Here is a 17654-nt window from a genome sequence, read left to right on the forward strand (position 1 = left end):
TGCCCTAGCCCAGTAGAGAATATACTGGCCATACGGAACACCATCACCATGGTAACAACCCTTAACCTGCCCAAACCCAGTAGAGAATATACTGGCCATACAGAACACCACTATGGTACAATCTTTATCCTGTCCAACCCAGTAGAGAATATACTGGCCATACGGAACACCATCACCATGGTAACAACCCATAACCTGCCCCTAACCCAGTAGAGAATATACTGGCCATACGACACCATCACCATGGTAACAACCCTTAACCTGTCCTAACCCAGTAAGAATATACTGGCCACATGGGACACCATCACCATGGTAACAAGCCTTAACCTGCCCTACCAGTAAGAATATACTGGCCCGGAACACCATCACCATGGTAACAACCCCTTAACCTGCCCTAAACCAGTAGAGATATACTGGCCATACAGAACACCATCACCATGGTAACAACCCTTAACCTGTCCTAACCCAAAGAGAATATACTGGCCATACGGAACACCATCACTGCCAAATAACCCTAACCTTACCCAACCCAGTAGAGAACATATTGCCATACGGGACACCATCACCATGGTAACAACCCCTTAACCTGTCCAACCCAGCAGAGAATATATCAAGCCATACGGGACACCATCACTCATGGTAACAACTCCTTAACATGCCCGCAAACCCAGTAGAATACACTGGCCATACGGAACACCCATCACCATGGGAATAACCCTGAACCTGTTCCTTAACCAGTAGAATATCAGTCACACATGAATGCACCACATCACCATGGTAACAACCCTAACCTGTCCTAACCCAGTAGAGAATATACATGGCCATACAGAACACCATCAGCAAGGTAACAACCTCTTAACCTGCCCTAACCCAGCAGAGAATATACTGGCCATACAGAACACCATCACCATGGTAACAACCCTTAACCTGTCCTAACCCAGAGAGAATATACTGGCCATACAGAACACCATCAGCAAGGCAACAACCCTAACCTGCCCTAAACCCAGTAGAGAATATACTGGCCAGAACACCATCAGCAAGGTACCAACCCTTAACCTGCCCTAACCCAGTAGAGAATATATGGCCATACGAACACCATCAGCAAGGTAACAACCCTTAACCTGCCCTAACCCAGTAGAGAATATACTGGCCATACGACACCATCACCATGGTAACAACCCTTAACCTGTCCTAACCCAGTAGAGAACATACTGGCCATACGGGACACCATCACCATGGTAACAACCCTTAACCTGTCCTAACCCAGTAGAGAATATACTGGCCATACGGAACACCATCACCATGGTAACAACCCTTAACCTGTCCTAACCCAGTAGAGAACATACTGGCCATACAGAACACCATCACCATGGTAACAACCCTTAACCTGTCCTAACCCAGTAGAGAATATACTGGCCATACGGAACACCATCACCATGGTAACAACCCTTAACCTGCCCTAACCCAGTAGAGAATATACTGGCCATACGGAACACCATCACCATGGTAACAACCCTTAACCTGTCCTAACCCAGTAGAGAATATACTGGCCATACGGGACACCATCACCATGGTAACAAGCCTTAACCTGCCCTAACCCAGTAGAGAATATACTGGCCATACGGAACACCATCACCATGGTAACAACCCTTAACCTGCCCTAAACCAGTAGAGAATATACTGGCCATACGGAACACCATCACCATGGTAACAACCCTTAACCTGTCCTAACCCAGTAGAGAATATACTGGCCATACGGGACACCATCACCATGGTAACAAGTCTAACCCTTAACCTGCCCTACCCAGTAGAGAATATACTGGCCATAATGACATTCATCACCATGGTAACAACCCTTAACCTGCCCCAACCCAGTAGAGAATATACTGGCCATACGGAACACCATCACCATGGTAACAACCCTTAACCTGTCCTAACCCAGTAGAGAATATACTGGCCATACAGAACACCATCACCATGGTAACAACCCTTAACCTGTCCTAACCCAGTAGAGAATATACTGGCCATACGGGACACCATCACCATGGTAACAACCCTTAACCTGCCCTAACCCAGTAGAGAATATACTGGCCATACGGAACACCATCACCATGGTAACAAGACTGGGACAAACCCACAGGACTCAGTTCATCTTAGGTTATGTCCCAAATGGCACTCTATGCCCTATATAGTGCACTACTTGACCAAGACCCATAGTGTTCTAGTGTATTATATAGGGCATACTAGGATGCACAGGCTCTGGTCAAAAGTATCACACTATATAGAGAGGCATTTGATGACATATATGGTATTGATGACATGTATGTTGTATGTTAATACTGGTTATATTTTCCCCTTTCTAGTTCAGAGACATCCCTGTGGGTCCCATGCCCCCAGCCTCTCCCAAGATGGCCTATGGCTTTGTGACTCTGACAATGGTATGGGCTTATTTACAGCATACTTTACAACCAGGACCCAGCCTTATTACAGCATACTTTACTACCAGGACCCAGCCTTATTACAGCATACTTTACTACCAGGACCCAGCCTTATTACAGCATACTTTACTACCAGGACCCAGCCTTATTACAGCATACTTTACTACCAGGACCCAGCCTTATTACAGCATACTTTACAACCAGGACCCAGCCTTATTACAGCATACTTTACTACCAGGACCCAGCCTTATTACAGCATACTTTACAACCAGGACCCAGCCTTATTACAGCATACTTTACTACCAGGACCCAGCCTTATTACAGCATACTTTACTACCAGGACCCAGCCTTATTACAGCATACTTTACAACCAGGACCCAGCCTTATTACAGCATACTTTACTACCAGGACCCAGCCTTATTACAGCATACTTTACTACCAGGACCCAGCCCTATTACAGCATACTTTACTACCAGGACCCAGCCTTATTACAGCATACTTTACTACCAGGACCCAGCCTTATTACACCATACTTTACTACCAGGACCCAGCCTTATTACAGCATACTTTACAACCAGGACCCAGCCTTATTACAGCATACTTTACTATCAGGACCCAGCCTTATTACAGCATACTTTACTACCAGGACCCAGCCTTATTACAGCATACTTTACTACCAGGACCCAGCCTTATTACAGCATACTTTACAACCAGGACCCAGCCTTATTACAGCATACTTTACAACCAGGACCCAGCCTTATTACAGCATACTTTACTACCAGGACCCAGCCTTATTACAGCATACTTTACTACCAGGACCCAGCCTTATTACAGCATACTTTACTACCAGGACCCAGCCTTATTACAGCATACTTTACTACCAGGACCCAGCCTTATTACAGCATACTTTACAACCAGGACCCAGCCTTATTACAGCATACTTTACTACCAGGACCCAGCCTTATTACAGCATACTTTACTACCAGGACCCAGCCTTATTACAGCATACTTTACTACCAGGACCCAGCCTTATTACAGCATACTTTACTACCAGGACCCAGCCTTATTACAGCATACTTTTACTACCAGGACCCAGCCTTATTACAGCATACTTTACTACCAGGACCCAGCCTTATTACAGCATACTTTACAACCAGGACCCAGCCTTATTACACCATACTTTACTACCAGGACCCAGCCTTATTACAGCATACTTTACAACCAGGACCCAGCCTTATTACAGCATACTTTACAACCAGGACCCAGCCTTATTACAGCATACTTTACTACCAGGACCCAGCCTTATTACAGCATACTTTACTACCAGGACCCAGCCTTATTACAGCATACTTTACTACCAGGACCCAGCCTTATTACAGCATACTTTACTACCAGGACCCAGCCTTATTACAGCATACTTTACAACCAGGACCCAGCCTTATTACAGCATACTTTTACAACCAGGACCCAGCCTTATTACAGCATACTTTACTACCAGGACCCAGCCTTATTACAGCATACTTTACTACCAGGACCCAGCCTTATTACAGCATACTTTACTACCAGGACCCAGCCTTATTACAGCATACTTTACTACCAGGACCCAGCCTTATTACAGCATACTTTACTACCAGGACCCAGCCTTATTACAGCATACTTTACAACCAGGACCCAGCCTTATTACAGCATACTTTACTACCAGGACCCAGCCTTATTACAGCATACTTTACTACCAGGACCCAGCCTTATTACAGCATACTTTACTACCAGGACCCAGCCTTATTACAGCATACTTTACTACCAGGACCCAGCCTTATTACAGCATACTTTACAACCAGGACCCAGCCTTATTACAGCATACTTTACTACCAGGACCCAGCCTTATTACAGCATACTTTACTACCATCAACCACCACAGTGCCTTATTACAGCACTAGTGTGGCCACTTGGAGACACCAGTTTGTCCTCTCACTAACCCCCAGGCTGGAGAGGTGTGGGGCCACTTGGAGACACCAGTTTGTCCTCTCACTAACCCCCAGTCTGGAGAGGTGTGGGGCCACTTGGAGATACCAGTTAGTCCTCTGATTCAACCCCCAGTCTGGAGAGGTGTGGGGCCACTTGGAGACACCAGCCAGTCCTCTCACTAACCCCCAGTCTGGAGAGGTGTGGGGCCACTTGGAGACACCAGTTAGTCCTCTCACTAACCCCCAGTCTGGAGAGGTGTGTGGCCACTTGGAGACACATATAGTCCTCTCACTAACCCCCAGTCTGGAGAGGTGTGGGGCCACTTGGAGATACCAGTTAGTCCTCTCACTAACCCCCAGTCTGGAGAAGTGTGGGGCCACTTGGAGACACATATAGTCCTCTCACTAACCCCCAGTCTGGAGAGGTGTGGGGCCACTTGGAGATACCAGTTAGTCCTCTGATTCAACCCCCAGTCTGGAGAGGTGTGGGGCCACTTGGAGACACCAGCCAGTCCTCTCACTAACCCCCAGTCTGGAGAGGTGTGGGGCCACTTGGAGATACCAGTTAGTCCTCTGATTCAACCCCCAGTCTGGAGAGGTGTGTGGCCACTTGGAGACACATATAGTCCTCTCACTAACCCCCAGTCTGGAGAGGTGTGGGGCCACTTGGAGATACCAGTTAGTCCTCTCACTAACCCCCAGTCTGGAGAAGTGTGGGGCCACTTGGAGACACATATAGTCCTCTCACTAACCCCCAGTCTGGAGAGGTGTGGGGCCACTTGGAGACACATATAGTCCTCTCACTAACCCCCAGTCTGGAGAGGTGTGGGGCCACTTGGAGACACATATAGTCCTCTCACTAACCCCCAGTCTGGAGAGGTGTGGGGCCACTTGGAGACACCAGTTAGTCCTCTCATTCACCCCCTTGTCATAGTTTTCTTATGCTGTACCTCCCCCACATATTCTGGTCATGTTACTGAATGTATCCAGAGTATTTTCAGATGTCATTATCAACAAATGTGACGAAAAGTACAGCATATGTAAAGCACATAAACTCAACAGTGTAAATGTGTGGATGCAAGTCTTGCTTGGACTCCTCACCTTATAGTGTAATCAGTATATTCCGACAAAAGCGAACGAGAAACTGGACACCCTGAGGCGGGGCTCCTAGGAGCCGGGGACTGTAATGCAGGGAAACGTAAATCCATTTTACCAAATTTCTATCAACGTGTTAAATGTGCAAACAGAGGGGGGGAAAATCTCTGGACCACCTCTACTCCACACACACACACAGAGAGACGCGTACAAAGCTCTCCCTCACCCTCCATTTGGCAAATCTGACCATAATACCATCCTCCTGACTCATTGATGAAGCCAGTGACTGATGTGCTGTACTCCTCAATGCCATTGGAGGAATCCCGGGACATGTTCCACTGATGATTCCTGCTGACCAATTAAAGCAGGAAGCGTCAGTGACCAGATCAATAAATAAGTGGTCAGATGAAACGGATGCTGTTACGAATCCCTTTTGGCCCGACAGTCTAGGGGGGGGATGGGACCCGTAACATAACTCAGGAAAATTATAATAGTGACAAAGGAAAAGTGTGAACGAAATAACCATGACAACTGAAATGGCAGGGAGCCCCAGGGATGGCTGTTCTTACTAGCCTCTAGTGCCTTGCGGTCGGAGGTCGCCCAGCTGCCATACCAGGCCGTCAGGATGCTCTCTGGTGCAGCTGTGTTCTAGGGCACAGGCACTATGGTGGTCTGCTTGGTACATCACTGGGGCCAAGCTCCCTGCCATCCAGGACCTCTATACCAGCCGGTGTCAGAGGAAGGCCCTAAAAATTGTCAAAGACTCCAGCCACCCTTGTCATAGACTGTTCTCTCTGCTACCGCACGGCAAGCGGTACCGGAGCGCCAAGTCTAGGTCCAAGAGGCTTTAAACAGCTTCTACCCCCAAGCCATAAGACTGCTGAACACCTAACCAAATGGCTACCCAGACTACTTGCATTGCCACCCCTCCCCCTCCCTCCCTCCCTCCATCTTCAACGCTGCTGCTACTCTCTGTTGTCCTAATAATTGCTCCCACAGTTGATTTCTTCAAACCAAGCTGCTTACCTATTGCAGATTCAGTCTTCCCAGCCTGGTGCAAGTCTACAATTTTGTTTGTGGTGTCCTTTGACAGCTCTTTGGTCTTGGCAATAGTGGAGTTTGGAGTGCAACTGTTTGAGGTTGTGGACAGGTGTCTTTTATACTGATAAGTTCAAACAGGTGCTATTAATACAGGTAATGAGTGGAGGACAGAGGAGCCTCTTAAAGAAGAAGTTACAGGTTGTGAGAGCCAGAAATCTTGCTTGTTTGTAGGTGACCAAATACTTATTTTCCACCATAATTTGCAAATAAATTCATTAAAAATCCTACAATGTGATTTTCTGGATTTTTTTTTCTCATTTTGTCTGTCATAGTTGAAGTGTACCTGTGATGAAAATTACAGGCCTCATCTTTTTAAGTGGGAGAACTTGCACAATTGGTGGCTGACTAAATACCTTTTTGCCCCACTATATATATATATACACATATATATATGTGTGTGTGTGTGTGTGTGTGTTTTATCGACCAAAGAAATGTGTGGACGACCTGCAGGTTGTAAACCAATGCCCTAAGAGAAATAAATCACAGTACAACATGATGTATGACTTCAACGTCTGCTCTGTCTGGTAGGTAGGGAACCTCAGCAGCCTGTTGGACACGCTGTCACCGCAGGGTCCTGTCCGGTCACTGTACCCTCTGTCTTTTGAAGAGATGAAGCAGGTAGGTCTCTATCCTGGGACACCATCTGGTATAGTTATGGAAGGTAGGTCTCCATCCTGGGACACCATCTGGTATAGTTATGGAAGGTAGGTCTCTATCCTGGGACACCATCTGGTATAGTTATGGAAGGTAGGTCTCTATCCTGGGACACCATCTGGTATAGTTATGGAAGGTAGGTCTCTATCCTGGGACACCATCTGGTATAGTTATGGAAGGTTGGTCTCTATCCTGGGAAACCATCTGGTATAGTTATGGAAGGTAGGTCTCTATCCTGGGACACCATCTGGTATAGTTATGGAAGGTAGGTCTCTATCCTGGGACACCATCTGGTATAGTTATGGAAGGTTGGTCTCTATCCTGGGAAACCATCTGGTATAGTTATGGAAGGTTGGTCTCTATCCTGGGAAACCATCTGGTATAGTTATGGAAGGTAGGTCTCTATCCCGGGACACCATCTGGTATAGTTATGGAAGGTAGGTCTCTATCCTGGGACACCATCTGGTATAGTTATGGAAGGTAGGTCTCCATCCTGGGACACCATCTGGTATAGTTATGGAAGGTAGGTCTCTATCCCGGGACACCATCTGGTATAGTTATGGAAGGTAGGTCTCTATCCTGGGACACCATCTGGTATAGTTATGGAAGGTAGGTCTAAGAAACAATTCACATTGTTTTAACTTTACTTAATGTGTTTAATGTTGTACCTATTCTGTTGGTTAGTACTATGGCTTCATGCTGTACCGGACCAAGCTGCCCAGGGACCTGCCAGAAGACACACCCCTAATCTCTCCTCTGAATGGGGTTCATGACCGGGCATATGTCTCCGTCTGTGGGGTAGGTGTCTGTCTGTCCGTGGGGTAGGTGTCTGTCTGTCCGTGGGGTAGGTGTCTGTCTGTCCGTGGGGTAGGTGTCTCTCTGTCTTAATGGGGTAGGTGTCTCTGTCCGTGGGGTAGGTGTCTCTCTGTCCGTGGGGTAGGTGTCTGTCTGTCTTAATGGGGTAGGTGTCTCTCTATCCGTGGGGTACGTGTCTCTCTATCCGTGGGGCAGGTGTCTGTCTTGTCTTAATGGGGTAGGTGCCTCTCTGTCCGTGGGGTACGTGTCTCTCTATCCGTGGGGTAGGTGTCTGTCTGTCTTAATGGGGTAGGTGCCTCTCTGTCCGTGGGGTACGTGTCTCTCTATCCGTGGGGTAGGTGTCTGTCTGTCTTAATGGGGTAGGTGTCTCTCTATCCGTGGGGTACGTGTCTCTCTATCCGTGGGGCAGGTGTCTGTCTTGTCTTAATGGGGTAGGTGCCTCTCTGTCCGTGGGGTAGGTGTCTCTCTATCCGTGGGGCAGGTGTCTGTCTTGTCTTAATGGGGTAGGTGCCTCTCTGTCTGTGGGGTACGTGTCTCTCTATCCGTGGGGCAGGTGTCTGTCTTGTCTTAATGGGGTAGGTGCCTCTCTGTCCGTGGGGTAGGTGTCTCTCTATCCGTGGGGCAGGTGTCTGTCTTGTCTTGTCTTAATGGGGTAGGTGTCTCTGTCCGTGGGGTAGGTGTCTCTGTCCGTGGGGTAGGTGTCTGTCTTGTCTTGTCTTAATGGGGTAGGTGTCTCTGTCCGTGGGGTAGGTGCCTCTCTGTCCGTGGGGTAGGTGTCTCTCTTGTCTTGATGGGGTAGGTGTCTCTGTCCGTGGGGTAGGTGTCTCTCTTGTCTTAATGGGGTAGGTGTCTGTCTTAATGGGGTAGGTGTCTGTCTTGTCTTAATGGGGTAGGTGTCTGTCTTGTCTTGATGGGGTAGGTGTCTGTCTTGTCTTGATGGGGTAGGTGTCTGTCTTGTCTTAATGGGGTAGGTGTCTGTCTTGTCTTAATGGGGTAGGTGTCTGTCTGTCCGTGGGGTAGGTGTCTGTCTGTCCGTGGGGTAGGTGTCTGTCTGTCCGTGGGGCAGGTGTCTGTCTGTCTTAATGGGGTAGGTGTCTGTCTGTCCGTGGGGTAGGTGTCTGTCTGTCCGTGGGGTAGGTGTCTCTCTGTCCGTGGGGTACGTGTCTCTCTGTCCGTGGGGTAGGTGTCTCTCTATCCGTGGGGTAGGTGTCTCTCTGTCTTAATGGGGTAGGTGTCTCTCTGTCTTAATGGGGTAGGTGTCTCTCTGTCCGTGGGGTAGGTGTCTGTCTGTCCGTGGGGTAGGTGTCTGTCTTGTCTTGTCTTAATGGGGTAGGTGTCTGTCTTGTCTTAATGGGGTAGGTGTCTGTCTTGTCTTAATGGGGTAGGTGTCTGTCTTGTCTTAATGGGGTAGGTGTCTGTCTTGTCTTAATGGGGTAGGTGTCTGTCTTGTCTTGTCTTAATGGGGTAGGTGTCTGTCTTGTCTTGTCTTAATGGGGTAGGTGTCTGTCTTGTCTTAATGGGGTAGGTGTCTGTCTTGTCTTAATGGGGTAGGTGTCTGTCTTGTCTTGTCTTAATGGGGTATGTGTCTGTCTTGTCTTAATGGGGTAGGTGTCTGTCTTGTCTTAATGGGGTAGGTGTCTGTCTTGTCTTAATGGGGTAGGTGTCTGTCTTGTCTTAATGGGGTAGGTGTCTGTCTTGTCTTAATGGGGTAGGTGTCTGTCTTGTCTTAATGGGGTAGGTGTCTGTCTTAATGGGGTAGGTGTCTGTCTTGTCTTAATGGGGTAGGTGTCTGTCTTGTCTTAATGGGGTAGGTGTCTGTCTTGTCTTAATGGGGTAGGTGTCTGTCTTGTCTTAATGGGGTAGGTGTCTGTCTTAATGGGGTAGGTGTCTGTCTTGTCTTAATGGGGTAGGTGTCTGTCTTAATGGGGTAGGTGTCTGTCTTGTCTTGTCTTAATGGGGTAGGTGTCTGTCTTGTCTTAATGGGGTAGGTGTCTGTCTTAATGGGGTAGGTGTCTGTCTTGTCTTAATGGGGTAGGTGTCTGTCTTAATGGGGTAGGTGTCTGTCTTGTCTTAATGGGGTAGGTGTCTGTCTTGTCTTAATGGGGTAGGTGTCTGTCTTAATGGGGTAGGTGTCTGTCTTGTCTTAATGGGGTAGGTGTCTGTCTTAATGGGGTAGGTGTCTGTCTTGTCTTAATGGGGTAGGTGTCTGTCTTGTCTTAATGGGGTAGGTGTCTGTCTTGTCTTGTCTTAATGGGGTAGGTGTCTGTCTTGTCTTAATGGGGTAGGTGTCTGTCTTAATGGGGTAGGTGTCTGTCTTGTCTTAATGGGGTAGGTGTCTGTCTTGTCTTAATGGGGTAGGTGTCTGTCTTGTCTTAATGGGGTAGGTGTCTGTCTTAATGGGGTAGGTGTCTGTCTTAATGGGGTAGGTGTCTGTCTTGTCTTAATGGGGTAGGTGTCTGTCTTGTCTTAATGGGGTAGGTGTCTGTCTTAATGGGGTAGGTGTCTGTCTTGTCTTAATGGGGTAGGTGTCTGTCTTAATGGGGTAGGTGTCTGTCTTGTCTTAATGGGGTAGGTGTCTGTCTTAATGGGGTAGGTGTCTGTCTTGTCTTAATGGGGTAGGTGTCTGTCTTGTCTTGTCTTAATGGGGTAGGTGTCTGTCTTGTCTTAATGGGGTAGGTGTCTGTCTTGTCTTAATGGGGTAGGTGTCTGTCTTGTCTTAATGGGGTAGGTGTCTGTCTTAATGGGGTAGGTGTCTGTCTTGTCTTAATGGGGTAGGTGTCTGTCTTGTCTTGTCTTAATGGGGTAGGTGTCTGTCTTGTCTTAATGGGGTAGGTGTCTGTCTTGTCTTAATGGGGTAGGTGTCTGTCTTGTCTTAATGGGGTAGGTGTCTGTCTTGTCTTAATGGGGTAGGTGTCTGTCTTGTCTTAATGGGGTAGGTGTCTGTCTTAATGGGGTAGGTGTCTGTCTGTCACACCACTAGTGCGGTCCTCGTCTGGTCATTCAGACTGTCCCTACTGGTGGTGGAAAACGCTGCTGACTATACCGAGCACATGCGTGTGCGTGAGCATGTTGATTTTGTCCATCCACACCAGATGGGATCAAGACACGCAGGTTGAAATATCAAAACAAACTCTGAATAAACTATATTCATTTGGGGACAGGATGTTTGTAGAATTTGAGTCACACAAAATCATGTGATCTCTACTCTGACATTTAATCTAATCCACAATTAAAAAGGGGAAGCCTCGTAAGTTCCTAAAACATCTTCACTTGTCGTGGTCTTCTGTGGATTTTATCTGGCGGTTGGCATCTAGCTTTAAGGTGCATTACCACCACCAACTGGACTGGAGTGTGGAGCTCAGTTCATCTTTCAAATACTCACGTGGGTATATGCTCCTATCAACCAATGAGATTGGAGAGGCGGGACTTACAGCGCGTCTAAGAGAACCATGTTCTATTTCAGTGTCTGGCTGTGCAGACGCTCGTGACAGTTTGGATTAAATTATTAACATGTGTACATTTAATTTTGCAACGTGAGTGGTCAGAATGTCAGGCGCCGTTCCAGAATCTTACATAAGTATTCAATGTTGTACAGAGGTTGTGTGATGGTCAGCATGTTGTACAGAGGTTGTGTGATGGTCAGCATGTTGTACAGAGGTTGTGTGATGGTTTTGTTCTGTCAGCATGTTGTACAGAGGTTGTGTGATGGTCAGCATGTTGTACAGAGGTTGTGTGATGGTTCTTTTCTGTCAGCATGTTGTACAGAGGTTGTGTGATGGTTCTGTCCTGTCAGCATGTTGTAGAGGTTGTGTCCTGCTCTTATACAGGTGTTCCAGGGGCTGCTGGAGAGAGACACGACTCTGGTGATGAACGTAACAGGGAAGCAGGGGGACCAGGTTGATGTTCTAGTAGAGAACATGGGACGAGTCAACTTTGGCAGCAAGATCAACGACTTCAAGGCAAGTCTACTTCAACTTCAGTAGACAGACACGTGTTTTATATCTTGATCTGAATAAAATAGTTTTAGCAGTTCAAGATTTATGTAAGTGAGGTGCGTTGGTCCCATAAAGGATCCACACTCCAATATCAAAAGAGAAACAATTCAGTTATGAGTTTACAACGGGAATGTTCACGGAAGTATTCGTCAACTTTCGCTAGGAATGGATAGCCAAACTTCTCGTGACAATGAGTAAAAAGGAGTTGGCATGATAGCACAAATAGTCTGGCACTCAGGCTAAGGAATGGACTTACAGTTGAGCACCAACAGTCTGGCACTCAGGCTAAGGAATGGACTTACAGTTGATTTTGTCGGTCATGTCTGTATTTTGCAGGGCCTGTTGAGTAACCTGGTCCTTGGTAAAGATGTGCTGACAGATTGGCAGATCTACCGTCTGGACATTGATGGAGCCATTGCCTCCGGATGGCCCCAGTCAGGCCAGCGACGCTCCCCGCCCAGCCCAGTCAGAGGGCCCTCAGATGGGCCAGTCTTCTACCAGGGCACCCTGCCTCCCAACGGTCTGGCCTGGGACACCTTTCTCCGGCTCAACGAATGGACCAAGGTGAGGACATAATCAATACCTTGTCTTTTTACCAACTGGCTCATTAAGTACAGAAATACTAGTGTAGTAATTATCCAATATGGAGATCGATGAACACAATGGCTGTCGGAAGAACAAGAGTCAAACAGACGTGTTCACTAGCAGTTCCTTCTTGGGGTCAAACCTCCACTGAGACCGTCTCCCTCTACCTCTCCACTGCTCCTAGGGACAGGTGTGGATCAACGGGGTGAACCTGGGCAGGTACTGGCCTAAGAGAGGTCCCCAGCAGACCCTGTACGTCCCGGGGCCCCTGCTCAGCCCCACCCAGCCCAACAACATCACAGTCCTGGAGCTAGAGAGGGCCCCTTCTCACACCAGGGTCCTCTTCATGGACCGGCCCCAGCTCAACAGCACTGCTGGCAAGACATCACAGCTACAGACAGACAGACATGACATCACAGCTACAGACAACAGACAGACATGACATCACAGCTACAGTCCACAGACAGACATGACATCACAGCTACAGTCCACAGACAGACATGACATCACAGCTACAGACAACAGACAGACATGACATCACAGCTACAGTCCACAGACAGACATGACATCACAGCTACAGTCCACAGACAGACATGACATCACAGCTACAGGCCACAGACAGACAGACATGGCATCACAGCTACAGGCCACAGACAGACATGACATTACAGCTACAGGCCACAGACAGACATGACATCACAGCTACAGACCACAGACAGACATGACATCACAGCTACAGACCACAGACAGACATGACATCACAGCTACAGACAGACAGACATGACATCACAGCTACAGACGACAGACAGACATCACAGCTACAGACGACAGACAGACATGACATCACAGCTACAGACAACAGACAGACAGACATGACAGCTACAGGCCACAGACAGACAGACATGACATCACAGCTACAGACGACAGACAGACATGACATCACAGCTACAGACAACAGACAGACAGACATGACAGCTACAGGCCACAGACAGACAGACATGACATCACAGCTACAGGCCACAGACAGACAGGACATCACAGCTACAGGCCACAGACAGACAGATATGACATCACAGCTACAGACCACAGGCATGACATCACAGCTACAGACCTCAGACAGACAGACATGACATCACAGCTACAGACCACAGACATGACATCACAGCTACAGACCACAGACAGACAGACAGACATGACATCACAGCTACAGACCACAGACAGACAGACATGACATCACAGCTACAGACAACAGACATGACATCACAGCTACAGGCCACAGACAACAGACATGACATCACAGCTACAGACCACAGACAGACAGACATGACAGCTACAGACAACAGACATGACATCACAGCTACAGGCCACAGACAACAGACATGACATCACAGCTACAGACCACAGACAGACAGACATGACAGCTACAGACAACAGACATGACATCACAGCTACAGGCCACAGACAGACAGACATGACATCACAGCTACAGACAACAGACATGACATCACAGCTACAGGCCACAGACAGACAGACATGACATCACAGCTACAGACAACAGACATGACATCACAGCTACAGACAGACATGACATCACAGCTACAGACAGACATGACATCCCAGCTACAGACAGACATGACATCCCAGCTACAGACAGACATGACATCACAGCTACAGACAGACATGACATCACAGCTACAGACAGACATGACATCACAGCTACAGACAGACATGTCATCACAGCTACAGACAGACATGACATCACAGCTACAGGCCACAGACAGACATGACATCACAGCTACAGGCCACAGACAGACATGACATCACAGCTACAGACAACAGACATGACATCACAGCTACAGACAACAGACATGACATCACAGCTACAGACAGACATGACATCACAGCTACAGACAGACATGACATCACAGCTACAGACAGACATGACATCACAGCTACAGACAGACATGACATCACAGCTACAGACAGACATGACATCACAGCTACAGACAGACATGACATCACAGCTACAGACAGACATGACATCACAGCTACAGACAGACATGACATCACAGCTACAGACAGACATGACATCACAGACAGACATGACATCACAGCTACAGACAGACATGACATCACAGCTACAGACAGACATGACATCACAGCTACAGACAGACATGACATCACAGCTACAGACAGACATGACATCACAGCTACAGACAGACATGACATCACAGCTACAGGCCACAGACAGACAGACATGACATCACAGCTACAGACAACAGACATGACATCACAGCTACAGACAGACATGACATCACAGCTACAGACAGACATGACATCCCAGCTACAGACAGACATGACATCCCAGCTACAGACAGACATGACATCACAGCTACAGACAGACATGACATCACAGCTACAGACAGACATGACATCACAGCTACAGACAGACATGTCATCACAGCTACAGACAGACATGACATCACAGCTACAGGCCACAGACAGACATGACATCACAGCTACAGGCCACAGACAGACATGACATCACAGCTACAGACAACAGACATGACATCACAGCTACAGACAACAGACATGACATCACAGCTACAGACAGACATGACATCACAGCTACAGACAGACATGACCCAGCTACAGGACAGACATGACATCACAGCTACAGACAGACATGACATCACAGCTACAGACAGACATGACATCACAGCTACAGACAGACATGACATCACAGCTAACAGACAGACATGACATCACAGCTACAGACAGACATCACAGCTACACAGACATCACAGCTACAGACATGACATCAGGCCACAGACAGACAGCAGACATCACAGCTACAGACAGACATGACATCACAGCTACAGACAGACATGACACATGACATCACAGCTACAGACAGACATGACATCACAGCTACAAGCCACAGACATGACATGACTTCACAGCTACAGGCCACAGCTACAGACAGACATGTCATCACAGCTACAGACAACAGACATGACATCACAGCTACAGACAGACAGACATGACATCACAGCACAGACAGACATGACATCACAGCTACAGACAGACATGACATCCACTAAATGCTACAGTTATTTGAACATGACATCACAGCTACAGAGATGACATCATGACTACAGACAGACATGACATCACAGCTACAGACAGACATGACATCACAGCTACAGACAGACATGACATCACAGCTACAGACAGACATGACATCACAGCTACAGACAGACAGACATTCAGCTTACAGATAGACATGACATCAGCTACAGACAGACATGACATCACAGCTACAGACAGACATGACATCACAGCTACAGACAGACATGACATCACAGCTACAGGACAGACATGACATCACAGCTACAGACAGACATGACATCACAGCTACAGACAGACATGACATCACAGCTACAGACAGACATGACATCACAGCTACAGACAGACATGACATCACAGCTACAGACAGACATGACATCACAGCTACAGACAGACATGACATCACAGCTACAGACAGACATGACATCACAGCTACAGACAGACATGACATCACAGCTGCACAGACAGACATGACATCACAGCTACAGACAACAGACATGACATCACAGCTACAGACAGACATGACATCACAGCTACAGACAGACATGACATCACAGCTACAGACAGACATGACATCACAGCTACAGACAGACATGTCATCACAGCTACAGACAGACATGACATCACAGCTACAGGCCACAGACAGACATGACTTCACAGCTACAGGCCACAGACAGACATGACATCACAGCTACAGACAACAGACAGACAGACATGTCATCACAGCTACAGACAGACAGACATGACATCACAGCTACAGACAACAGACAGACAGACATGACATCACAGCTACAGGCCACAGACAGACATGACACCACAGCTACAAGACAGACAGAAGACAATACCTCAGCGAATCAGTTTCTTCATAGTTGACACAGAGACGACAGACAGCCAATCAATCAATCCCTCCGAATAAGTCTCTGTCCAACCACTTATCTGCAGCATGAGCTAATACACTCCAATCGTCTATCAATCAATGTATGAGTAGCATATCCTGTATCAATTCACTTCAGCACTCGTTTCTACGGACTTCAGTCTATAACAAATGAAACAACCTCTGAGCCAGACTTTCAGTTTCTGTTCCTCGGTCTCTGCTACATCTGCAAATAGATTGATCTGTTTAAAGGCAACTTAAGGTTTGGTTTTCTGTGTTGAGCTCACGCAGGTATGAATAAATAGATGGCAGTATTATGGTAATCATTGTTTTGACATGATTTAATAACATGAGTTGCTGTGCTTCTGTCAGATACGGTCTATGTTTTGGCACTTTACTATATACCTATTTCATAAAAACAGTGTACATGAATAAACAGTTTCATCATCACACATTCAGCTGAATTAATATGGTTTATTATTCCATTCGACACCAACAGTGAATTAGTTTGACACCAGTTCAGACCTGGTTCGGACCCGGTTCAGACCCGGTTCAGACCCGGTTCAGACCTGGTTCAGACCCGGTTCAGACCCGGTTCGGACCCGGTTCGGACCCGGTTCAGACCCGGTTCAGACCCGGTTCAGACCCGGTTCAGACCCGGTTCGGACCCGGTTCGGACCCGGTTCAGACCCGGTTCAGACCCCAGGCTCTGCCTCCTTTCCTGACACGATCAGCTCCATTTAAAAGGCACCCAGCTTTCACGGTAAACGCTGCATGTTCAAGGCTCAAATCGGAAAATGACCTTTCACATTTCCAACGGTGCAACAAGGCAGATCTTCTGAGTTAAACTGAATCGTAACAAAGCTCGTCTCGGAGGCACCAGGTCCAGTTTTCATCTAAAGTTATCCATCTGGATTTTGGCCTATTTGGTGGGATTAAATGCATAGAAATATAATGAATAGAACAGGAGTCCCCATTCGTATGTTCTATTAATTCTATTTCA

General features: G+C 47.5%; 1 protein-coding gene across 1 annotated transcript; it reads left to right on the forward strand.

Moving 5' to 3' along the window:
- The first annotated feature begins 2367 nt into the window (after positions 1-2367).
- LOC135536137 (beta-galactosidase-like) lies at positions 2368-13930 on the forward strand. The gene is made up of 6 exons (XM_064962528.1): positions 2368-2438; positions 7127-7216; positions 7937-8050; positions 11896-12027; positions 12400-12627; positions 12833-13930. The coding sequence occupies exons 1-6, from the start codon at positions 2388-2390 to the stop codon at positions 13088-13090; spliced, it is 873 nt and encodes a 290-aa protein (XP_064818600.1). The 5' UTR covers positions 2368-2387; the 3' UTR covers positions 13091-13930.
- Positions 13931-17654: the final 3724 nt, after the last annotated feature.

Source organism: Oncorhynchus masou, unplaced genomic scaffold, assembly GCF_036934945.1.
Source record: "Oncorhynchus masou masou isolate Uvic2021 unplaced genomic scaffold, UVic_Omas_1.1 unplaced_scaffold_5613, whole genome shotgun sequence".
Taxonomy (NCBI): domain Eukaryota; kingdom Metazoa; phylum Chordata; class Actinopteri; order Salmoniformes; family Salmonidae; genus Oncorhynchus; species Oncorhynchus masou.

Excerpts from the sequence above, each read along its gene's own strand:
- LOC135536137 (XM_064962528.1), top strand. The coding sequence starts at position 2,388 with ATGCCCCCAGCCTCTCCCAAGATGGCCTATGGCTTTGTGACTCTGACA. Across the intron at positions 7,217-7,936 it reads CTTTTGAAGAGATGAAGCAG|TACTATGGCTTCATGCTGTA; the intron begins GTAGGTCTCTAT and ends TCTGTTGGTTAG. Across the intron at positions 12,628-12,832 it reads GGCTCAACGAATGGACCAAG|GGACAGGTGTGGATCAACGG; the intron begins GTGAGGACATAA and ends CACTGCTCCTAG.